We start from the raw sequence: 26,300 nt of genomic DNA, 5'->3' as shown, positions 1-26,300 counted from the left end.
ACCCAATATATATTGAGGCACTGCACCCCGTGACCTTGTTTCCACCCTTTTACTGCAGCACTCAAGACACTGACAGATCGTAGAACTGATTGTGTACTGGCAATCCGGCAAGTAGGGAGGGCAATGAGGAATCCGTGGGAGGAACATCCATCTGAAAGACCATAACCAAGAATTTAGTCATTTACTCTTCCAATGGATTGCTTCCTCCAACAGATTTCTCATCTATGATCGACTTCGAAAGAAGTAGGGAAATCTGGAGGAGGGAGGCAAGGACACCACCTATGTCAGAAAACTCTGGAGGAACGCCCTTCAAAAGTGGGTATACTGGCCTGAAGGGGAATCAAAGCAGTAATACTTAGCAAACTTGTGCAGAGAACACTGGCAGATGTGCAGGACAGCGGTGGCAGGCACTCCTCTGGTAGAATAGGCCACAGACCCTCAGGCACCTTCTTTCCAGCCAGATCATACCATTCCGAGATGCAGAGAATTATCCACCTTGACAGGATCCGCTTGGTCACAGCCCTGCCAGCACATGCACCAGCGCAAACTGAAAGCTTGTCATTTTTCCTAGCCTCTCTAGTACAAGAGACAAAGTAGCTGAGTGTCCGGCTCAGGTCCAGCCGATGGAATCATTATTCTGTTAGGAGGCGGCGGAAGAATAATAAAAGGAAGATGGATCTTTTGAGAGAGTTGAAAATCCAAGACCACCTTTAGAATAAAAGTGGGAAAACCCGGCACGTAAGCCCGCTGTTTGGGGCTGGATCTGGGGACGTGGAGAAGTGGAGTGGCCTACAGCTTTCCGGCAGCTGCCCCTCATAAGGAAAATCGAGTCGGCCTTGCGGCGAAAGCCCAGCACATAAGCCTGCCGTTTTGCAGTGTGGGCGGGACTCCCTACATCCGAGGAAGCTCGTTCCCGGATTCACCTTTGAACCACTGGAAGTGGAAGCGCAAGGAAGCAAAAGATTTTGCAGTCCGATATCGGGATAGCACGGAGCACACTGGCATGAGGCACAGAAGAAAAGGGTAAGTCCCCCGCGGGTAAATGCTAGCGCAAGGGAAGCCTTTTGTTTACCATTCATGCTCATTGCACTTGATTGCGCCTATTCATTGGAGTTGTCCGGTTTGTGGTGAGCCTTTAAGCAGCTGACTTATCAGAACCCCACATCCTTGAAGTGCAGGGAACAGAGTGGTGTATACTGTACCTGTTGTTTACTGCACCCTCCAAGTTACTGCCACATGTTTCTGTCCCGACTATGCCATAGATCCATCACAGCTTCATATTTATTTGCCGACAATAATACAAGCGGACTACGAACATTCCCAGTTTAATAATTTTTTTTTACACTGGTTTCCTGAGATTGCGTACCTTTGCACTAGCAGCTGTCCAATTTTACTGGCGTACGCCATCTGCTCCAGGTTCCCATTGTATAGGATTGCTGGATTCTTGGTGTTGGGTGCTGTTAACAGGAATTTGGCTTTTGGACCCTAGAGCCACCTATTAACCATTATTTGTACCTTTTGAAAACTGTTCAAAGCATGCAGTCGAGAGTTGTGAATCACCAGTTAATGGAGTGCATAGGGTATTAAGAGGATTACTTCTGAAGATAATTTTAAATTTGGTAAGTACCTAATTGACTTGTGCTGTGAGGAGCGGGTGGGGAAGACTGAACATTTGGATGCCCCTTGAGCTGTTGAGTGCTCCCCGCTCTCCAAGCAAGTTTGGCTAGCTTTATTCAGCAATTTGCCTCCCTTGGCCACTCCCTTGCCTGCCTTGGCCACTCCCCCTCCTTACGCCTTCTCCTTCACCCCTGTCACACCTGAAGAAGTTACCAGAGTTGTCCGCTCTATAAAGGCTTCTTCCAAACAGGTTCCGCCTGCTTGTCCACAACCTTCAAGGACAACATTGGCTCTTTTGCCCCCACAGTCACGGATTTATGAAACCACTCTTGCCACTGGCTCTTTCCCCACCTCCCTCAAGCACTCCCTTGTGAGGTCCCTTTTGAAAAAACCCTTCAGCAGACCCGACCTGTCCATCCAACTACCACCCATTTCAATCACCCCCCTTCCTGCGGAAACTGCTGGAGAAGCTTTCCTTGCCCCAACTCAACTCGCACACTGAACTTTTCAGTGGTCTCCACGATCATCAATCTGGATTCCGAGCATCCAGAGGCACAGAAACTGCTCTTCTAAACACCCGTGAAGGACTGCTTGCATCCGTGGACTCCAACTGCCCAGCTGTCTTCCTACTTGATCTCTTCTGCCTTTGACACAGTCAACCATTCCATCCCCATACAAAGGCTCCACGATACCCTTGGTATCTCGGAAGAGGCACTGGAATGGCTGACGTCTTTCCTAACCGACCGCTCTTCCAATGTCGCCTTGGGCACCTAATCCACCTGTGGTGTCCCCCAGGGATCGATCCTCTCCCCCTGGCTCTTTAACATCTACCTTGCTCAGCTGGCGCAGCTCATCTCCTTCTCCCCCAACTTCTTTATGCAGAGGACATTCAACTTTTGTTTCAGACTTCCTGCTGACTGCTCACTCGCACCTTCCTTCATCCCGGACTGCCTGTCTGCCATACAGGCTTGGCGCTCTTCCAATGATCTCTGCCTCAATTACAGCAGGTAACAATCAAGCCAAACTCTTGTAATAAGGGCTCTGTGGTAAATATTCTTGAAATTCACCCTCGAGGGAATATACAAAAATACTGGACAGTGATACATCAGATTTTATTACAGCAGGTGGAAGTAGAGGTGAGATTATTGAGCTGAATTGTTAATCAAACCCATTATTGATAATGTATATACAGACAACACAACCTGAATTTGCAGGGGAGGAAGTAATTGTTAACCCCCTTATAACAATTTGTAATAGATTTTCGGTGATCTCAGATCCTAGTCCCCCTGATAGCAATGCAGTGGGGCGAAAACCAGGGCAAATAAAATCTGCAGATGTAATGGGGGGGGGGGGGGGGGGTATTGGGGAAAAAATCCCCCCCAAAAAAAAAAAAAAAAAAAAAAAAAAAAATCACAGGAACCGTGCGTTGCTAAACCAAGGAAGGTATTGGACACAACTGAGCAGGATCTAATGGATTTGGTGTCCAAACCAACCCCTGCACCTTTTGGGTGTTAACTGCGTATTACTTGCCCATGGTACAAGCATTGAGGAAAGCCTCCTTGAAATAAAGGATCTGGATCTTAGCAACAACCAGGGTGCAACTAGAGTACTTGGAGACTATAGATAGGTTCTTTCAATTGAACACAGCACCCAGGTCTGGAGGCACTAGAGATGCAAACGGATTAGAGAGACCCTCCCCACCCCCACCAAGGACCATTCTCTCAATGGGATGGAGAGATCATAGACCAGTGTGGGGACGGGGGGGGGGTTTGATCCTGTAAATTCTGTGTACAGGATTAATGTGCCAAAATTGCAAACTGGTCATTAGAAATACTCTTGTTAACAAATCAATCCACTGGTTAGGCCATGTTAGGGGTTGTTGTTCGATCATACACGAAGAGATCATAAGATGCAAGGCTATTTTTGGTAAATGGCTGGCTGGTCGAAGGGTTGTCAATTGACCATTTTACTTGTCCACCAATAGAATCTAGAATTTCCCTGCTCCCTTGAATAATGGGACCTGAGCCAACAATTGCTACTATGATCAGGTGTGCAAAATTAAAGTGGGTAGGATGACCTCCAGCCAAATTGAAGGGGGTTAAGTGTGGAAGGAGGGCCTTGATGTGGACTGGCCACTACTGATTGGTTTGAATGAGAAAACTCCTCCACCTATTGTTCCATCAATATTGTTAACTAATGTGATTAGACTGGGCTGTAGGTTATCGTGTAATGTTGCAGGCCTACAAAGGAATGCAATAGATTACGATTGGTTCAACTTCATCCACAATTTCGATTTACTAGGTTTACAGGAAACATGGGTTTCGAAGATGGTGGACCTACAAGGTTTCTGCTCATTTATGATACCTGCTAGTAGAAGTCTGGGGGGGGGGGGGGCAGAAGAAAGGTTTATGGACCTTAGTTAGTCCAAAGACTGGCCAAACTTTCAGTTCCAGGGACACTGCCTCTAGTGACCTGCAATGTCTAGTAGCAAACAGTAAGGATGTGAGGAAAATGGTCAAATTTAATATATTTAATAGACGTTATGGTGGCACTGCAGAGCATCAAGAGGATGCGTGAGATGTTTTCGGAACTTGAGCAGAATGGCATGGTAGACCCTCTGATTTTAGCAATGGGGGATATTAAATCTGCAACTGGAACTCCTTAAGGATTTAGTGGGCCTATGGGACGAGTTGGGCCTCTTATGGGGCATACCAATGTTGATGTGTGACAAACCAGCACAATACCATCAATATGCGATTGAGGCATTTCATTTTGTATGAAGCCAATTTGAGAGCAGGCCATGGTAAAACCAACCCAGACCAACCAGCGGAGTATACATATGTAGGCCCCAATGGTAGATCAAGGATCGATTATATCCTGATAAGTGCATATTTCTGGGGTAAGGTTGTTAGCTTGGAAGTAATCAAGCGTAGCAAGAGTGACCATTACTGAGCGTTTTGTGTTATCAGTAGTGCAGGGCATCAGGAGGGTATGGACTTTGGTGTGTCGGATGATGTAGCAAGAACACCTATGGGCCAATCTAGGCGCAATATTAAACTGGTGCATGCCGACTTTATTGCCATTAAACCATGTTTATATGTGTTAGTAGAACCTCCAATTTACAGTAATCTGTAGAGAGGACACCGCACAAGGTAACATCATAGTTATGTCGAGATGGTATAAACAAGGTTTTCCTTCTTCACTAAACCTATAAAGGTACGATAGGCGGCAGTTTTCACCAAAAATGGTACGAGGATTGTAGAAATGCCAAGAACAATTTACTACAGTATTTAAAGAATGCTGCTGCAACAGATAAACTACATCAAAGGCAATTTAGGGCAACCTACAAATTCCATAGGCTAGAAAAAGAAAACTTCTTGTTAAAGACCACTGAGAGGACTTGCAGCTTGCTTTAAGTTCAGGAGATTCTATTAGATTCTGGAAATTGATAACAGGGAGGGAATTGAACGACCCCAAACCTATCAATATATTTGTATAGGTCACAAGCTTTGCCAGCAGCCCTTTATGGGGCAGAATTATGGGGTAATTCTAAGGTAACTGCCTTGAGTGTATCCGAGAACCTCTTTTTAAGAGATTTACGCATGCAACCATGAGGAGCACCAATGGCTAGTCTCTGTTGGGCATATAATCTACAGCCTGTAGCAGAGATCCTGCGCACCAAACCACTATTATATTGGGTTACGAATATAAACTAAATCAGGATTAAATGACTATCGAACAGTTCACAGCAGTTTTCTTTGTCTAAATGGATCAAGACCACTTCCATGGTTAAAGTTTGTTCACAAAGAACTGCAGAGGTTGAACTTCGCTTCACTGTGGGACAACACAGGAAATATGAGCTCTAATCATAAACCGGTAAAAGAGGCATGCCAAGGATTAAGCCAGTATCAAATGTACCAGGATTGTTTAACTGAGTACTGGAAGCCTGTACATTTTATCCCAAAAAACTGACCATTTCGAAAATGGCCTTGATGTAATAACTCCTGGATATCCACAAGCACTTTAAGAGTGTGTTCTGAATTGGATATAAAGTGGCAACGTTTATGGCAAAGTGGAAGACAACCAACACGCCGAGCTGCTCAATTTGTGGTATGCCAGAGGAGACAGAGGGTCATTTTTTACTCCTCTGCCAGGGTTATAAAGATTTGTGATAGTATGTATTGCCTATACGTAACCAGAAAGGTGTCCAGTCCATTAACTCTGTCTTGGCCCTCTAAGAACACAAATGATCTGAAAGTTGCATTTTTGGTATGTACATTTTTACTACGCCCATGGTTAAGGTGGTCTAAATGTGCCAAAATAGTTTTAACTTGATCCTATTGATGAAATAATAATCTTAGCAGTTTTCTTTAGGGGTTTTCATTGTGTTTTATCCAAGGTTTATAGTTTTTAGAGTAAAAATGCTGAGTAAAGCTATGTTTCATCATCAAATGTGAGTCCCACTCTCAGTCATCTCCTTGTAGAAAACCAAATAGAGAGGTTTAAAAAGGTATGGCCACAGTTCACACACCTGTCTTGCAGAAGTGATTGCAACCAGGAAGATCACAGGGATGAGAATGCTAACCGAACATGAATGGAGGGGATCAAACAGAGCACCCACAACTAATAACACCAAATTTAAATCCCACGGAGCAACAAACAGGTTTGTAAGAAAGTGGTTACACAAGCCCCTCAAGTACTGCATGACAGTACGGAGTGTGAATGAGCCCCATTACGGGACACCTCTTAAAGACCTAAATCGCAGTGAGGTATCCCTTAAGATTGCCAATCTGCAGGCCTTAATAGACCAAGGACAACAAAAAAAAAAAAACCAGGTGATAACGGAAAGGACAAAGGGTCAAAATCCCTCTCCCAGCACCATGCTGAACATGTAGAAGACCATCAGGCATAAATTGACTTTGTAGATCTCTGAGCTGAAAGGAGCACATCAAGGATGTCATCCGAAAAATCCCACTCCTTGTAAATCAGCCTCTCAGTAGCCAAGCACGAAGGTTCCGTCTGCTGAGGTTCAGGTGGAAAGCCCTTCCATCCGATTGGAAGAGCAAGTCATTTCTCGGAAGTTGCCAGGGAGGGCAGATGGCCACGTCCAGCAAATCCAGACACCATTTCCATCAGGCCCAGTCTGGAGCGATAAGGATCAACGTGGTTCCAAACAGGCGCAATTTCAATAGAACCAGGGGAATGACTGGGATAGTCAGGAATCCACAAAAATTGTCAAAAGTCCACTTGACGGTCAATGCGTCCCCCCATCTCTCCCTGGCAAGAAGATTCCCTGGAGCATAAAAATGTGCACTTCATGTCACATTGGAAGAGAAAAGGTCCACTTGAGGATTCCCCTAGAAGGATAAGCTCTCCACCAGAACGTCCTGGAAGAGATCACATTCGTGGGAGACCAAAGTCTGCTCCAGGCATCTGCCGTGACAGTCTATCTTTCGGCCAGACGGGCTGCTGTCCAATGCCATTCTCCAGAGCCCAGAACGGTACAGTCACATTGCTTCTCTGCAGAGAGGCAAGGACCCCACACCAACTAGTTTGTTAAGTTAGTGCATGGCCACTATGTTGTCCATTGGGAACAGCATAGTTTTGTGTTTCACAGAAGAGAGTAAAGCGACCAGGGTCAACAAGCTGATGTATATCCAAGACATCGCAAGCGACCACAGGCCACTCAGTCAGATTTGACAGGTGAGCACCCCAACCAGTCAAAAGCATCCGTGACTACAGTCACCCGGAGAAAAGGTTGACAAAACCACAAGCCTCGCAGCAGGCTGTCTCGCATGGCTCACTATGCAAGATCCTGAAACTTGGAGCGAGACCTGTAAAAGATCAGACATGTGTCCCTGAAACTGCAATCACTGGCAACGGAGAAGTCAGTGAAGCGACATGATGCGCCACTAGGATACAGGAGGCCATGGGGCCCAGAAGAGACAAAAGGTGAGGCTGTGCTTGTAGCTGGGATTGGAGGACACTAACCATCCAAAAGATGTTCGCCACTGTCCTAAGGCGGGAAAGCCCTGCCCAGGTGAGTGTCCAAGACTGCTCTGATAAACTGAGAAACAGAAACTGGGACGGCACAGACTTTCAGCAGTTCAGGGAAAAGCCTAGCATGTGAAATAGAGTGAATGTGCAGAGTAGATACTCTGACACTATGTCCCGGGAGCAAGTTTAGATGAGCCTTTGTCCATGTCGGGAAAAACCTGAATGCCTTCCCTCCTGATGCAAGCTGCCACCACTGCAAGCAGCTCGTTGGATACCCTGGGAGCAGAAGAACAATCCAAAGGCACAACTGAACTGGCAAGGAGGTTGGCATATCAAACTTTAGGTATTTCCTGTGCTTCGGAATAATCGGCACATGGAATTAGGCATTTTAAAGGTCCATTGATAGCAACCAGGCCTGCAGAACAGCTTGCAGGATCTGGGCTAGTGTAACCATCTTGAACTTGTCATTGCACAAGAACAGGCTCAACAGCCTCAGATCCAGATTGTGACAAGCCCCTGTTCTCATTCGGTACCAGAAATTGGTGAAGTACCAACCCTTGCCTCGTTCCACGTGCGTTACCAGTTCTATTACACTCTTCGACAGAAGCAGTCAAACCTCACCCAAGAAATGGGATCCAGAGGCAAAAGGCCACTGTGAAAGCTGTGGTCTCGAGGATGCTGCGCAAAAGGGATGGATGACCTGCAAGGCCCAAGCATCTTACAGAGTATTGAACCATTATGTGCTTGAATGTCTCTCCTCCACCCCACCGCCCCATGGGGGAATTCTGGCAAAAAACCTCAGAGGTTTGGCCCGTTGAGCTCCTGAAGCAACAGTGGTTGCCGCCGCACCTACTCTTCGGGAGCCTCTTCCCTCGGCACCTAGCCCTTGGCAACTGTGTGCCCTACAGAATTCTTGGGGAAGCCTGGCCACAACCTCTCGGGGTGTAGGAGCCTGAGGGATGAAACCCACAGCCTTTTGCAAGTATGCTACACAGATAATAATCCCAATGGATTTGCCATGGCCTTTGATGCCTGAAATTTCTGCAGAGCATCATCAGCTTTCACCCTAAACAGAATTTGGCCATCAGAGAACATGTCCAGGAGCTTAGTCTAGACATCACGCTCAAATCGAGAAGTCCTCATTTAGGAGTGTGGCCATGGACCTGGCCATGTAGTCAGCTGTGTCCAAGACCCATTGTAAATTCTGTCCGGAAGCTCCCCTGTCGTCTGTCTCCATCGTCCGGAAATGGACCCTCATCTCCCCCCTCAGGAATATGCTCAGCCGCGTTTGTCATAGGCCAAAAGAGTATTTAGACAATGTACAAGAAGCTTTCACTACACGAAAGGCAAAATTTCATCATGCACACAGCTTCTTCCTCCAGGCATCCAGTCTTACTTTCCCTGTGAAGTGGAAGTGAATGACTTCACCTTGCCAGTCGCAGCCTGCACTACCAAGTTCTCTGGGGAGGCTTGAGTGGAGAGAAAAAACGGTAGGGGGGAGTGGGGGGGGGTTATGTTTCCTGGCCAGCTCCCCGTCAAATGCCGAAGCAAGCTTTTTCCAGAACTCCAGTATGGGGCTTCTACTGCCACATTGAAGGGCAGTGGCGTTCCCATCCTGGGACCCTCATCCAGAAAGTCATTAATTCAATCAACATTTTTGGTCTGGACGGGACAGAGTGTCAGGGTATCAGACAACTTCGCCATCAGCCTCTGAAAGTATGCCAAAGGCTTACTTTAAGGACGGGAGAAAATCCAACTCATGGGAGGTGTCTGGGTCACTGACTTTTTCAAGGTCTGATGCCAGGCCCTGGACGTCGTCCCCCTCTTTGTAGAATTCCTCTGCAAAGGTATGCTCCTCCCTGGAGACCAGGGGTTCAAACCGAAAAGGAACCCGTTTCTCTCCCCCCAAGCCTCCACTAATCGCAGAGGTCAGATCTTTGACATACAGGGCAACAACGGAAGAGGAGCAGTCACCCAGGTTCGAAGACACTGCAGTGCCAACAAGCTCAGACAATGTCAGGGATAAAGTTGGTGCTGGTACTAAGATCTCTATGTCATCTTATTAGCTGTGCCCAAGCCCGTAAGCGTGCAGGAGCGATCACAGCAGGCACCATGCCAGTCGCAGAGGCCGAAGCCAATGGCACCTTAGCGTGATGTCAAGCATCCTGGCAAAATTGTTCCCATTCCTGTGTTGTGGAGAATTGGGTTGGGCAAGGTGCTTTACCCAGAATCAGAGAACCTCTGGATCAGGACTTCTTCTTGGAAAAGGAGGAAGAATGCTTGTGGGAGCAGTGCTTTTTCTTCCCGTATTCCTTATGCAGAGAGGTCCTCGTCTCGTACAGAGGCTACGCGGAACCTCGAACAAGAGGTGCAACATCTCTTTTAGTCTTGTGGACAAAGGTCTAAGGTTTTGCTGTCTGTTCCCTGAGGGCCCTCAGGTGTATGGACTGACATGACCTGAAAATGCTAGGTGTTGTTTTCCTCACCCAAGCTGTGCAAACAAACTTGGTGTGAAACATTTATGCCGGCCGCAGGACACGCACGGTTTGAACCCACAGGCCTTAGCAGTGTTGGACAGGGTGATTATGAATTCAGAAAATTAAGAGCATGTTCTGAAAGTAAGAGGTTAAGGAGCACAGCGCCTCAATATATACTGGGCCCGACAAGCCTCGTGGCGGCCATAAAGGTTTCAGAAGCTAAACTGCACAGTGGATAAGATTCTCATAGATGACTAATCTGTGGAAGGAAGGAAACCATTCAAAACTTCTAATATATTTTTAAAAAGAAAGCGGAATAGGGTTATAATGTGCCCAGCATGCTTGATGCTGTTGTCACAAAGTAATAGGTGGGGCAGCTAGGCTGGGAACATGGTGGGGTCACTTCCACCAAGGGACCAGTTTGAGGCAGGCACTGTGCACACAACAAAAGCCCATACCAAATTCCAGCAACAAAAAATAATTTAACACTTTTCTTACTGTGAGTAATTAGTTTATTGCAATGAATTGTTACATTTGCGATAACATCCTTCAAAAGGAAAACCCATCTAAAACAAACTGTGCCTATTTGTGGTTTTGCACTTGTCCTACATGTCACTTCAAGACAAATTCAGAATGTATGGTAAAAGGCGATTACAATTTCAAAATCCACCTGGACTGTTGGGTAAGAATTGGTGCAGTCACACTGAGACACCACTTATCTACTTGGTATTAGGTAACCCATTTTTTGGTAAAGGCCTGTACTACAAAGGTTGGCAGTGTGACTGAGCAGCCTGGCCTCTCTCAAGGGGCTAAATATGAGCTGTACAAATGAAATGCGTAAATACAAGTAACACTAACACTCAAGGTTTCTGTTATAGTTATTTAACATACATTTTTAAATAAGCTTTCTTTAAAAAGGCAATCATTCAACAATGTAAATGCACTTCAAAATTACTTTTCAGAATCAGAAACATTTAGGGGATGTTTGGAAATGCTTCTTACACAATTCCTACACCCTGAGGTGACTTCATTCACAAGGACATTAATGGCATTTATATATCACACTTGCAGATTGAGGTCGCAGAAAAGAATGGTTTAAGGAAGGAAAAAGATTAAACAGGTTCTCAGTATATGTGAGGACACTTCAATCTGCCACTGAAATCTAGACAAGCCTTTCCCAGCAGTAACAGTCTAAAACAAGTTACCACCTATGGAGGGACACACTACATCAAAGTCAATGTGTTTGCAGGGAGCCTGGACAGCCAAAGTCAATTGGAACACAGTCTATGGAGCTGAGGGACTTAGATCACAAAAAGTCAGTTACTCGTCTTTGCATCGAGAATTAGAGGCATCAAATCATTTCCATCGAAAAATTCTTGATCGAATTCCCATACATAAACTGCAAAGTGTTTATGCATCAAAACCCTTCCATTGAATAGGGTTACGTTATATAAACACTACACATTTTTTTGCATGGACATTCGATGAAAAATGCGTCAGTCCAGTGCTGACATTTTAAGTATTTGAGCACTTGCCAGCCTCCTTGGAGCATGTGGTAGGTAAGAATCAGGAGATGACCAGAAGGAATGTTCTATGAATTATTTCTTCAAAGAAAAAAGCCCAACCTTTTCCTAACACCAATACTTGAGGCCCTACTCTAAACAAAGTAACAAATTAAAACAAAAATACGTTTTTAAAAAATAAATAAAAGTGGTGCGGGTCAGGACGTCTTGCATAAATGAAGTCCTCTGTCCAGAAATTACAAGTTACTCACTGTAGTGACTAACATACAGTTAGTCTTTAGTTCCCTTTCCTCCATACTGTATGGACGATTACAACTGAATGTAGCCCCAGGGTGGAGAGGAGACCCTCCTTAAGCAAACAAGTTCCTTAGAATCGCGAGCCGGCGTCCAAATAGTAATGTTTACAGCAAGCTGAAGAGGTGCCCAGGTAGCTGCCCTGCTTATGACCTGCCACAACCTGCAGCTGGAATGCGATGGCCGTGGCCTTGGCCCGGACAGCATGGGCGTGCATGTTGGCTGTCAGCGGTATGCGCTGCCCCTCATAGGCCTCTGATGGCTGCAAACATCCACCTTGTGATGGAGGCCTTGGATGCCTGATAACCGGGTCTGGAGCCCCAAAATGTGACAGGACCAAAGGCTTCGGCAAGTCAGACGCACTATCAAGATAGAATTTCAGAGCACGTCTGACATCCAGACAGTGCAAGACTCTGGGCCTCATCTTTGAGGTTAGCAAAGAATTTAGATAGGACCATTTCCTCATTTAGATGGAAAGCGGAGGGTACCTTAGGTAGGAACGCCGGGAGAGTCTGCAGGACCACCTTATGCCTGTGAAAAGATGTATAGGGTTCTGAAGCCACCAGAGCCTGGATCTCGCTGACTCTGCGAGCGGAGGCGAGTCTTACTAGCAGAGCTGTCTTGATGGTGATCAGCCTGATGTCTGCAGACGCCATTGGCTAGAAGGGTTTGTGCGCCAAGGCGGCCACCACCACATTGAGGTCCCACACTGGGTGTGGCTTCTTGATGGACGGGTAAAGCCTGGACAAGCCCGCCAGAGGTGTCGACCACCTCCAAATTTCTGTAGGTTCCTATGGCTGCAAGATAGGTGCAACATGTGTCCACCTGTACGCCTGAGTGGGCAAGGTGTGCCATGAAAGAGTACATCGCCCAGTGTGCACGTCAGAGCATTGATCTCCTTAAAATCAACCCAGTGACAGAACCTGCTCCATTTACTCCTGTATTGGCTCCTAGTGGCCTTGTTCCTAGCACCCTGGATGATCTCCAGGTTAAAAGATCCACCCAAGGAAGGCCCCATGTGTTGAAAACTACCTGGTTGTTTAATTGCCACTCGTAATTGTCCGCTCCCAGCTGGCCGAGTCTGTCCGCTTTCAAGTTGGCCTCCCCCCCGGGAGGTGGACAGCCCCGAGGTAGATGTTTTCTAGGGGCCATTGCCACATGCTGACTGCTAGGTTGCACCGGGGAGGGGACCTGGTAACCCCTGCTTGTTGACATAGTACATGCTCGGGGAGTTGTTGGTCTGGATCAGGATGGTCCTGCCCTCGATGAGCAGAAGGCCCTGAGGGCTAGCCAAACGGCTCTGAGCTCCGGCCAGTTGATATGCAACTCCTATTGGGACCACACTCCATGGACACTGTGGCTCTCCAGAGTGGCTCCCCAGCCCTCTAGGGAGGAGTCCGTAGTAATGGTAACCCGCGGAGCCGACTGACGGAATGGCCTGCCAGTCCGCAAATTGCAGTCCTTGGACCACCAGGTGAGGTCGGAGTGGCGAGAAGGCGGAATGGTGACCAGCTCCGCTTGGGAGCCCTTCTCCCGATATCATGCAGAGCCTCGTGTGTGGCACGGCCAAGAGGACTGCTGCCAAAATACCCAATAGGAGCTGGTACCACCAAGCCGAAGTCACTGGTTTGGTAAGGAAGTGCACAGAGGCCCTCTTGATGGCTGTGATCTTGTCCTCCGAGGCCCAGGAAGGTGAGGCTCTGCATGAGCTGCAGCTGAGACTTCTTGAGGTTGATGGTAAACCCCAGGTCGTGGAGTGTACTCCTAAGCATGGAGGAAGTGTGGACCACACCCTCTGGGATTTCTTCTACTGTCAGTCGTCCAGGTATGGGTAGACATGGTTGCCCTGGGCCCTGAGGAGGGCTGCCACTGCATTCACAAGTCTGTGAAATACCCTGGGGGCGGAGTTGAGGCCAAAGGGTAGCACCTTGTACTGGAAATGACAGCCCATGATCCTAGAGCGTAGGAAGGAGCGATGGGGCCGCCAAATTGGGACGTGTAGATAGGCATCCTTCAGATCGAGGGAGCACATTCAATCTCCCTTGTCTAGTGTGTCTGCATTGACTGCTGGCATAACAATCTTGAATTTCAGAAGAGTGAGGGAGAGGTTGAGGGTGGATACGTCCAAACTCCTCTCAGGCCAGCCTGGTTCTTCTTTTGTATGGTGAAAATCCTGGAATAGAAGCCTAATCCTCTCTGGGAGGCTGGTACTTCTTCCACTGCCTGGCTCTCGACGAGCGACCAGATCTCCGCCAACAGAGTTGCCATCCCAATCTATGGGAGGGGAGGGAGGAGAGGGAGGGAGGTATAGGTAGGCGGTAACCCGTGGATACTACTGAGAGCATCCAAGGGTCCGTCAAGTTCTGGCACCAGAAATGCACACGAGGCTAGCCTGCCTCCCACTGGAGACACATGAACCCGGAGGGACGCAGCATGCCTTTTTGCTCACTGAGGCTGCTGCTGAGGCGGGAGACTGGAAGAAACCCTTGCCCCCACCCCCTTTTTGTTGGTTGCGCTGGTGCTCTTTTTGTAAGAATAAAGACTTTGTGGTTTGCAATCTGTTCTTATCGAATTCCTCGTATGTGGTAGAGTGGAAGTGGTCCCTACCCTTGAAAGGAAGATCCAATGTGCGATCCTGGACCTCAGGGTTGAATTTAGTAGCCCGAAGCCAGGCCGTCTTCTCATGTCCAATGCAGATGGCCCGGCAAGAGGTGTCGAGGTGTGGGCCACTATGTACTCCATGATGTCTTGTGCTACCAACTTGGCATCTCCTTGACCTGCCTTAAAGCGTGCCTGGCTCTGCGCCAGGAGATCCGGAACGAAGTCTGATATTTCCCCCCACAACCTCTGGTTAGCCGCTGCAAGCATGGCATCTGCGTTGGTGTAACGCTAACCTCAAACTCTGCGGGAGCACCTCTCTGGAAAATCAGGTTGTACTATTCTTAGTGTGCGTTGTAAATCTATGCAGTCATGTTATCTAAGAAAAAACATTCAGCAATCCTAAATATACCTGTCAAAATGCACCAATTCAGAAGTTACTTCTCCCACTCACTAGGGTCTTTACCTTTTATTATTTGTTGGTGAGCTCTCCATCCTGCTTCTACGCAGGGGCGCTTGTTCTGAAGAATGGAGATGAATGGTATTTTCTGAAGGGAGTAAGAACCACTAGTGTGCGTGATATGAGAGCAAGAGAGCTATTGGGGAAGGTAAGGAGATCGAACCTATCCCTGACAAGAATAGCACAATTGGAGCCGTTCCATTAACAATAGAACGTGCTAGGAAAGGAACTCCTAACTTTCCTAAACCAAAAATGAGGAACGCCTATATGTGCGTGTGAACACGTGACTAGACAATGAACTGCTGAGAAAATGTGTCCCCACTAAAATAGGAATACCTAAAACACACACACACACACACACACACACACAACTTGCCACTATTGTGATTCCCCCTGGGCATTTACAACCAAGCTGAACTACACCTTTACACTCAAAAATGTGCTTCCCTTTTTTACATGAAACACTAGCTTCGTGCGGAATGTGTGGAATGTGTGGAATGCTAACACTAGGGAGACCAAATTCCAACAGCTAACTATTATGACCCTAGTTCGTTCCGCTGACTGGAATGAATGTAGCACCCAATATATGATAACTGAACAACATGCGCGCCTTTGTTACAGGGCTGCAGTTCCCTACGGCGTGTGTTAAAGGCGGACTGACAGGGGAACAACTTCTTACAGCTGACACGAAAACAAGGTAATTCAGCTGACTGGAAAATGCATGCTGCACCATCTAGTGAACGCCAAACAAGTGCGCACAATAAACATTAAGCAGCCAATACTTGCGATAAATGTAGGTTGACCAGACAACAAACTCCAAACAGCTGCCGGAGATTCAACGAGAATATTCCGCTGACAGGAATGAACGCAGCAACAGTGCCGCGGCAGACGTGAAGGCAACTGCCGATAATGCTGACTGAAAACGAACACTATGGAATACTGTGGTAATGACTAGGAAGTTACAACGGCTAACTTCAGAGGGAACAATGGAAAACTAAGGTGAAGGATTTCAAGAATGGGCTGAGGAAACTGACATAAGCTGGCACCACGGTAAGCGTACACTGCAAAGCAGACGACGCAAAGCAGGAGCGGGGAGGGGCTTATATGTGCAGCGAGTGTGAAGCACTAGACCATCACTTCCCATAGGACCACTAGGCCGCCATCTTAGGTAATGAGGAAGTGCCTTCTGCAATATAGCAGAGACATGGTTTTTTCCTTGTTACAGACCAAGCATGATAAGCCGTGGTCCACTAATTCTTAGAGGCTAATCTAGGGGCATGACCCATGCTCATGACAGTTGGCTTTACGCAGGTGCAGGGACGTGTTGGAGTACAGCTTTTTCCCGCACGCCTCCAAGATCATATCCTCCTTGCCTAGCAGCGCCGAGGTGGCCAAGGACTGCGGCTTAGAGTAGAGTGGCGCAGCAGCTATCACCGAAGAGTACAGCTGGGGGTGAGTTGACATCAAGAGTGTATCCCCCCAATCCGTCTATACTTGGCATCGAGATGCCAATTGACAGAATTGAGCCATCCCTTCTTGGCCAGAGGAACAACATCCTTCTGCATTGGGACACATGTCTTGGTAGAGGGTCTTAGGGAGAGGACCTCTGCCAAGACCCCCCCTCCTCGGGCTGCTCTACCTCAGGATGAAGAAGGCCCAGATATTCTGCCAAACCTGCAAGCCTGTTGTAAAAGGCTTTAGCTGAAGACTGCATGTCAGGGTCCACCTCCTCGTCTGTATCCGCCTGGTCCGCCGTGGGAGGAGTGGTGCTGGGCGCCGTGGGCTGCGGTGTGGAGACCGGAGCCAGAGGCTGCTGCAGAGATTGGCTCAGAACCGGCTGCACTGGGGCGGATTTGAAGGAGCCGGCAGAGTGGACCGCACTGGGGCCTGTGGTGCCGGAGCCATGGGAGTAATGACTATAGGCACCGATGGAGTGATTGGCAGGAGCAAGTCCCTGACTGCATCCCTTAGGATGGCCCCCATCGGGGAGGGGCTTCCCATCAGCCCCAAAAACCTTTAGAAGAAACTATCCTCGGTGGCAGGGGATACTGACGGACTGGCTGGGCACTGCTGGTTGCCGGAGCACACTCCCTCTGGGTTGCAGGGGGGACCTGCCCTGCACTACCGATGGATAGACTAGTCCACATACCTGGTTGACACCAGTCCCACCTTGAAACTCATTCACCCGCCTGCTCTGTTCTTAGGAATGGCATTGGACGAGCGGCCATGTTGTCTGGCACAGCACAATTTTGTCGGGCTGCGTGCCATGTGCCAGAGTTGGGGTGCATGGCCCTCCAGCCACAGCCTCGCCCAAGACTGTTGGAATATGAGGTCTATCCCGCACCTCAGGTCTAGGCCTGGAAGGCGCATCACCCTCGGCACTGTCGCCGGTAGTGCTGCGTGCAGGTGCCCCCTAGGACTTGGAGCCGGTACAAAGGCGTATCCCCTCAGGAGTAGACCCAGTAGAAGAAATTTGCTGGTCCCTCAGCATGGATACTGGTAGAGTCCGAAGACCCCTCTGCCGTAAAGCCGGTAGCTGGTAACAGAACCAGAGGTTCCTCCCGCTTGGGCGCTTCCTCGGAAAGGAGTTGCACTTACGGGGTGCGATGGAAATGAACGGCCCTCCCTTGGGCCTCGATCTCTGCTGGACAAACCTATTAAAGTCCTCTGGAGGCACCTAGCTTGCCTGTTCTTCAGTGCAAGTGGAGTCAAGAGTTGCGCGCAGTACAACCTTCCCAGCCGTGGTCAGGGCCAAGGCAGCAGAAGAAAAGAGCGTGGGGGCCAGACGTGGGAAAAATTCCCTGGCAGGCTGGACACCTGCTGAAACCCGCTGAAGTCAACATGCGCCGGGGAAGGAGCGCGACGCCGGAGGACCAAGTACCAAGATGACAAAGACAAAAAGATGAGAAGAATCCGGGGAAGAGCGCATGGAATTACATGGCAAGGCCAAAGCCAGGAGCACTGGTGAAAACGGCCCATTCCAGTCGACACGTAAAAGCAGACTGAGGAGTGGCGCTGGTGGGAGTAGTCAGGGTAGCACATGCTCCCTGGCTGCGCCTCTAAATTTAAAGATGAAAAAAGGTTCCGTCTCCTCTCTCCTAGGAAGGGACGCCCATACAGTATGGAAGAAAGGTGACGGGACGCAAGAGTATGCTTCTAACGCAATTTATTTCCCTACCTCTAAAAAGGAAAACGTGAATCAAACCAAGAAAAATTTGGGACAATGTCCAATGAAAGCGATGGCTGATGCCTTCTGACCACCCGACCCCTTTGGTCTCTTTACAATAGGCCGTTGCCTATTTTCAGTTACCGTTCATGTAGTTTGTGGAGTGCTGTCCCAAAACTCGCACCAACTCTCCTTCACTATTTTTTCCTTCAAACGCATGTGATTCCAATTCCTTCTCCCTTTGGGGAGACTTATCTTTCTTGCATCACTGACTCCCCAGCATGGTGTGCACTCTGTCTCCTATCCACTCTGGGGAGCCACTCTTCAATCCTCACGCTGTTTTTTTATTTTTGCCCCCCCCCCCACTGTGGAACTCTGTTCCTTCTCACTCCCCACACTGGAGCTCTGCAGTTTTCTTCCCCACTCCCCGGATTGCCTCTTTCATACTCTTCCCCCCCCTCCTCTGCCCCCCCATCATCCCCGGGGCATCTGTTCTTTCCCCAGTCCAGGGCTTCTTGGTTCTTTTCCTACTTTGGGATTTCACTCTTCCTTCCGACTCTGCTCTTTCAAGTTCTCTCTATATTACTCCCCACTCTGGGTCTTCTCTATTCTCCACCCGCTCCAGGGATTTCATTTTTTTGCCCACACCAGGGGTTCACTATCATACTAACCACTCTGGGACTGCTCCTTCATTTCCCCGTTCTGGGGCTCTTCTCGTCCGACCTTCCTTTCTTTCTTTCTTTCTTTCTTTTCCCAGTCCAGGATTTCTCTCCTTGCAGTCCGTTCCTCTGAAGCCACTGGGTTCCAGTTTGACGAGCGGTGCTCCCTGGGAGGGGTTTGTAGTCTGCCAGGTCTGCCCTGCTTACACGACTCGCCAATTGTACTCTGCGTCAGCCAGCGCTGGTCATTCGGTGCAGGGCTCTGTAGGAAGCTTTTCCTCTCAGCTTTACCATGGCCTGTCGAGGTACTCCATTCTCAGGACCAGACAGTCCCTGTTACTAGTCTGCGAGGCCTGGTTGCACTCTGGACGGCCACACCCCATGTGTACGCTGCTGCACAATTGAACTCTGCTGGCTTAATGATTCTCTCCTGATTGGCTCTCCAAATTGGGGCTATTCTTCTAGTCTCTCCACTGTGTTTCATTTGCAGTGGGGAAACTTTGGGTCAGAAGCAGAGTTAGACATTGTAAAAAGGGTTGCATGGTTCAGTGGTAAGACAGAATCAGGATGACAAGGTTGCCTCTTGGTCAAAATTATTTCTTTATTATGACGCTCACAAAACCCATTCTGTCCCCAAAGACCCTGGCCTAATCTAAAGATAAGTCTAAGGTAGTGCACGCCCATTACGCCGTCCTGAAAACTATTCTAGCCAGACTTCTGTCCCTACTACTTGAAACAAATAATGAAACAAAAGGATATACAAGGGGCAAAGACCAAACAAACCCACTGAAATGTCTCCCAAAAAGACCAGTGCCTCCTTGCCCCATTGCACAGTTCTAGTTAGGTCACCAAGTTTCTCTTATAGATTCCCCTATGAGGGGCTGAGTCCCTCTGGTTAGTCTCTTTGGGATTTCCAGACATTCTGCCTCAGTCTTAAGCCTGCGCTCAGCCTTTGGACACTTCCTTTTTGGTAAATGTCCACACCAGGTATCCTGGGGATCCCCACCCAGGTATCTTGCTGTACTCGCCCCAGAGTGATCTCCTGGTTTTTACCCCGCACTGGGCTCTGTCTCTCACCCCACCATGCAGTCAGTTTCTCATCCCAAGTTGGGATCTCCTGGGGCCTTCTGTGCCCACTACTCAGTTCCTTGGAGTGACCACATACTTTGTTGCTGAGCAGCGCTCCTAAGAAGTAGGTGTTGCAGGAAGACCATGCAGCTTCTTTTGCCCTGGCTTTCTCTTCAGGTTCAGAGCCTCGGCTCCCTTCGAGCTATTGTTCGCTGGGCTCTGGCGCCTCCCCTAAATTATGTTGTTTCAGTCCTACTCAAGCTTTCTCTTCTGCTCGCGGCTCTCCAGGATAGTGCCTCACCAGTCTGTTTACCGGCAGCACTGCTGTGCATTCCGTGGGCTTGTCTGGGTCTTCACTTCGGCAGTTGCCTCGGCCGTGAGTGTGGCATAAAGTTTACCTAGGTGGAGCTAAGATTTGGGGCGGTTACTAAACCATGCATTTTCATGTTGCTGTAAATGGTAGCCCCCCCTCCTCCCCTTTGTGCAGCCTTTGGCAGAGATTATATTTAACATTTGTAAAGATATGCATACTGGGATACTCACCCATGCAAATGTAAGCTGTTTTGCGTAGACCACTTCTTCCAAACATCAATATTTTTCCTCATAGTTCCATCCCCACTGCAAAAAAAGTCAGAACATGGCATTTTGTAAGTGACATAAGTACCATTGTAGCATCTATGGCAAGAGAATATGTAACATTTAGAACTTCTGGTTAGTTGTACTCTTCCAGTCCAACATGTAGTGTGGGACATCACTATCCCTACACCTATACAAACAGGCAATCCCTATTTTTACCTTTGCTCACATAGTGGTAGCTCTGGTTGAGTGACAGAGGTTAACTATAGCAAGGGTGTGCTTGAGACCACAATTAAAGGGTAACAGTCAGAGGAATCTACGTGAGACAGGTATCACAGATGTCCCAGAGAGTTTACAAACTCTTGTAGACCGTTCAAGGATTTTTATTCGTTGAACAGTCAGAAGGCTTGCTAAGGGCCACCCTCTCTCCCTCTTCTAGAGTGCACTAATCCATCCCTAATTGCAGGTTTGTCACTAGAGATCAGTAACCCCTACTGTACAATACGCCGACTGACTGATGGCCTAAGAGCAAACAGCTTAATCTAAACTCCCTGTGGGAACAATCTAGAAGCCGCCCCAAGGGGCCATGCCATTCAGACACTAGGGCCACACTTGGTCATTTCCTTCCACACAGTATCTCCCAAAGTCTCTCCTCTCCGTCCCACTTTCTTTTCAATCGATCCTGTTTCCCTATCCCCCTTCTCCCCATCTGATCTTACTCGTTACTCCTCTTCGCCTCTACTCGCCACTACACCCCTTTCCCACTCCCCACCCCTCTCCATAACACCCGTCCCCCTCCTTATCCCCTCCTCCACATCTACCCGTTAAGATTGAGTTCCAGAATCTGGCCTGGTGGGCAGATTTTAAGAGGCCAACCGGGTTAAAGTTAATAGGGAAGTCTGAGAGGTCTGCCAAAACATAATCAAGGTACGTGGATGAGCAGTCAAGGCTTACTCACAAGAGAATGAGTGGGTTCAGGGGTCCTCAATGAGTCTACACAAAATGGCACAAAATAATTCATTTCAGGCAGTCGTGTATAAAAAATTATAGGTCTCATGAACCCACTGGAAAATGAATCTAACAGGTAATATCATCGCACAACACTCAGATACAAATACATAGTCACCATAGTTTCAAATATGCATCAAATAACTTGGCAAAAGCAGCAAGTATTTTAGATGCAGTCAATGATGGAACCAGATCCCAAAACAATCTTTAGAAGTCCAAATCCTAAGATGAATGGGGTCTTGTGCCCGAAAGTCACAGGAGCCACAATGTTTACCGCCAGAATGCAGTCTCTGTAGTTAAGTTCAATAAGCGTGTGTTGGTTATAGTAAAAAAAATCTACAACATTTTTACTAGAGTCAAGTATGTGTTTTCTTATCTAAACCAGGGGCAGGATACCCTGTCGACAAGAGTGGAATGGAATAAGGAAACAAAGGCGCATTCCCAATATTTTTCTATGGAGGAGAAGGGGGGTGTCAGATTTTTTATCCATTTCTTACGCGCGGCAGGTATCGTGCGCACAGAGAAAGACACATTAAAGATGCTTCTGACCTGGAATCCTAATCACGAGTGAGGCCATTTCAATTGAAAGGCATTGTCTTTAATCGTTTGCGGAATGTGAGGGGATTACTATGTTTTCGTAGGTCCACCAGGAGTACATTCCAGGCAATAACTGCCTGGAATGGAAAAGAACGACCACTCCCTCTTGTTCTCTTGACCTTAGGGCATACAAGTCAAAAAGGTATTTCTCCGACTTCCCTCAGCTGGGTCACGACTCGAAGAAGCTGGCTGGACTCTGCATGGTACTGGCTGTACGCTGCAGCTTTATGAACTGGCTTCGGCCCAGAGCACCCACGCATGCACAGTGGCTTAGGACGGTCACGTGGGCGCACGATACTGAAGAGGCCTGGGGTGCATTGCAACATCCGCACTCGAGGCCGAGGGCTATTTGGTGGAAATTTCGTAGTTACTAGTCCGCCATAACTTTGAACTCAGATACTGAATCCTCTACCCCAGCCCTTTCTCCCCACAACTGCCATCCCTGACCCGTGACTCTTAAATTTCATACCCATGGCATCACCTGGCACCCCAGCCCTCAATGCACCCGAAAGCCAGCATTGTATTGTGAAGTATGCATTGTGTAAAGATGTATCTTGTTATGCTGTGCTCATTTCTGTGCGTTGTCAAGTCAAATAAATAAGTACATTTAAAAAAAAAAAAAAAAAAAAAGTATTTCTCGATCTCATGTCTCCTAAATGTTTGCAATACAATGCTTTCCTTAAGATAGGATGGTGCGGATCAAAAAAGGCGTGTGTGTCATAGTAATTACTTTAAAAAGGAACCTAAATGCAACAGGCAACCAATGCAATTATTTTCTGGCAGTAGCCACACGTTCTCTTCGCGATATGTTTTGGATGATCCGTATTGCATCATTCTGCAGAATCTCTAGGTTATTAATGCAGCTTTCCTAAGCGCCCCCCAGCAGCGCATTGAAGTAGTCTAGTCTGGGCATAATTGCCCCAACTAGAATTTCACAATTCTTATTAGTAACGTATGGTTTTACCAATCTCAACAATCTGAGATGGTACTGGGATTTGTTCACCACATTGTCTAATTGAGCATCAGCACCAAGGCTCGCGTCCAACACCACACCCAGTGTCTTCACCTTGTCCTTTAAATTTTCTAGTGTCTCAGTGTAATCGCCACACAGCTCCATTTAGAGCTGTGCATCGTCAGCATAGTTTGTAAACTTTGCCCCCATCTTCTCTAAAAGATTACCCAGTGGGCGGATATAAACATTAAAACGGGCTGGGGACGAGGTGTGGCCGAGTAGCGCCACAGATATGGAAGCTCTGCTGATGGCCTACGTGTGAAGCCTGTCGGAGCGAATAAAAACAGCTTTTCTCTCTTGATGCTGTAAGCATTGGTTACCGGAATGTGTGGAGAAGGTGCACTCCGAGCCGCCAAAGGTTCTGAACAACCCGGAGCCGGTAAGATAAGCAATCCTTCGCGTCCCTCCAAGGTGGCGCTGCGATGTGGAGCAGCTGAAAGCAGTGCCCCCCGGAAGTGCAGCGGCCAGTAGACAACCTGCTCGGCTCCTCCATGTGGACTCCCCCAGGCAAAGTAACAGCAGCCCAGCTGAAGAGATCGCCGCTTCTCACTGGGAACCAACAGACGAGCACTTGAGGGACAGGCGGCCGGCACGGAAAGCACGGGTGAGGCGGAGCGCCTCATATGCGGTATGTCAGCTGTGCTTCCCCACGTCCCTCACTGCGTGTCTCTGTAGTAGCACCCGGCTCCCACACCACGTCCCGCTTCTCATCCTTAGCCCGCTGTAACGGCCACAAAGTGATCCAGCTGCCCCCGCCTGAGGTGAGACACCGGATTCTGCCTATACACTTGGCCACACGTCCTCATCCCACTAGAACAGCCACAACGTGTTCCAGCAGTTTCCAACTGAGGCCCGACTGCGGATGCTGGCTCCCAAAGCCTGCAGCTCTCCCTGGGAGGGACGGACAACACCGTAAATGGAGCCCTCAGCCACGAAATGCCATTGAGCTACCAACAGCTTCTCACTCTAAAGGCAGGAGGCATGGACGCCCCCCCACCCACCCACGCTAGAAAAACTCATGAAGTATATGGAACATTTTCAGAGCCTGGTAGCTGGCTCTCACCCAAACAGCTTGCCTTCTAAAGATCCCTGGATAGCGGTTTACAGTTCAGGCCATAGCTGACCAGCCGGGAACAGAACCCCCCGCCTCCACCAGCAGGGGAAGGGGTGTAGGTGTGCAAGCAGTCCTTAAAGTCGGACCTCCATCCAAGCAACACACAGGGTATAAAGTTCCTCATGGACCCACAGGCTTGCCTCTGCTCACACCCTAACCCGGGTGCACCAAGCAGTGATATAGCGGTAGGGGGTCCACAGTAAGCGCCCTCTCACCCCCAACACCACCCACCTGGGACCACTTTATACAGGGACAGCCATATATTCGCACAGGGATCTCGTACCCACCAGAAGCTGTCAGTCATCATATCCAAACACCCCAAAGCCCTGAAAAGCATGGATAGTACTACCATGCTGCTCCCGGCAGAGAAAGGGAAGAAATCAGCAACAGCAAAGTCCCTGCCTCAAGCTTCACCCGGTCACTCGGGGCAGCTGGCAACCAAAGAGGACATCCAGTCATTTATGCTCGACATCAAGACAGAATTCCGCAGTTGCAGGACGGAGTTGACCTCCAAAATTGAGCATACGGACCAAAGAGTGACAGAACTGGATCAGAGACTGGGGGATGTGGAGGAGCAAACTCGAGAGCATGCAACCACCCTACTTGAAGTACGCCAGAAGATCTAAGCGCTGGCAGACAAAAAACGAGATTCTGGAGTATAAGCAGGAGGACCTGGAAAACAGGTCCCGGAGAAATAATCTCTGGATCAGAGGAGTACCCTCATCAATTCAAGATCAAGACCTGGGTGAATACATAGGGGATTTGTTCCAGTCCCTCCTGCCACATCTGGAGAAATCACAGCTGGTACTAGATCGCACTCACAGATTACACACCCAGAGGGGACTGGATTCAGAATACCCACCAGATGTTATCACCCGTGTACACTTCAATACAACGAAGCAGGATATCCTGGCAGTGGGACGCACCAGAGAAACTATCATTCCAAGGCTCTCCCCTACAGATCTTTCAGGACCAGATGACAGCAACAATGCAAAAACAGAGTTCTATAGGCACCTTAACCTTACCCACAGAGGTGCAGTTCTCCTATAAAGGGGTTGCCCGATTGATCTCATGCCTGGAGGATGCAGAGGGAATCTTGAATATGTCTTCACCGGATAAGGGAGGCAGACCCCCCCCCGGGAGACTCATGGGAGCAGATGACCTTCCACCGAAGGTGAGGCGGTCGACATGGTCGAAAATCCAAAGGGGTCGCAATCCCAATAAACTGCCTTCAGACCCCTGAAATGCAGGCTCCGAACAGTGGTAAAAGTCACACATGCCTGACCCTGGCACCTACATACCTGAGACATTGGCATCAATGAAACATAGAATACTAGCAAGACAGACAGTAAGACTGGTTTCACGTGGCCCAAGCCTAACCTCAAGGTGGATGACATCTATAAACCCTTGGGGTGTTTGGCCGACAGTTTATGGCATTTGAAAAGTTTGGAGTCCATGGTTTGGACTCAGTTTGATATTTGTTTTGGGTTGTTTAAAATTTTAGTTGGAGCATGAATGCAGTAACTCAAGCTTGTGATGGCAGACACCACCCTCCCGATTCCGCCCCCCCCCCCCCAACCCCTCGCTGCTTCGGGGAAGTAGGAAAACCCAGAGATATCTCAAACGCAAAATGTTGTCTCACTAAATGTCAAAAGTCTGAACTCCAGTAAAATGAAAATCCATTTTGAAGCGCTTGAAGGTTCAGGAAGCTACAGTGACTTTCCTTCAGGAAACCCATCTTCTCCCAGAAGATTTCACCTGCTTCCGAAGTAAAGACTTTCCCAAACAATGTTTGGCCTCGGGAGGAGCGAAAAGGGGGGGGGGGGGTGGTGAGGGTGGGTGGCTTCACAGCGATTCTAATGGCAAGAGGCGTGTAAGTTTGAGGAGTTGGACAATTCGAGACACAGGAGTGCGGTTCATTGGCATAAAAGGTATGCTTTTGGGTCAGCTATACTCATTGGCCTCAATCTATGCCCCGAATGAAGGTTAGGACCTCTTCTTTGAGGGTCTGAGGCCTCTCTTTCCCCCCTTTATGGAGGGCCAAATTATCATTGGGGGACTTTAATGGGGTCTCTGATCGAGACAGACAGAATGAACGCCAATTCCCCCAAAGACTTCAAGATGGCCCTGAGCA

General features: G+C 48.4%; 1 protein-coding gene across 1 annotated transcript in view; it reads right to left on the bottom strand.

Annotated features, from left to right (window-relative positions):
- The window catches only part of NSUN2 (NOP2/Sun RNA methyltransferase 2), a 1,120,965-nt gene that overhangs the window by 677,551 nt on the left and 417,114 nt on the right, over nucleotides 1–26,300 (bottom strand). Inside the window, exon 8 of the mRNA XM_069613723.1 lies at nucleotides 20,403–20,477. Coding sequence (XP_069469824.1) covers nucleotides 20,403–20,477 — 75 coding nt within the window. The remainder of the gene's footprint in view (nucleotides 1–20,402; nucleotides 20,478–26,300) is intronic.

Source organism: Ambystoma mexicanum, chromosome 5p, assembly GCF_040938575.1.
Source record: "Ambystoma mexicanum isolate Mex_15411 chromosome 5p, UKY_AmexF1_1, whole genome shotgun sequence".
NCBI classification, from domain to species: domain Eukaryota; kingdom Metazoa; phylum Chordata; class Amphibia; order Caudata; family Ambystomatidae; genus Ambystoma; species Ambystoma mexicanum.
The sequence above is the reverse complement of the archived record's forward strand: the minus strand, read 5'-3'. Positions and strand labels throughout refer to the sequence as shown.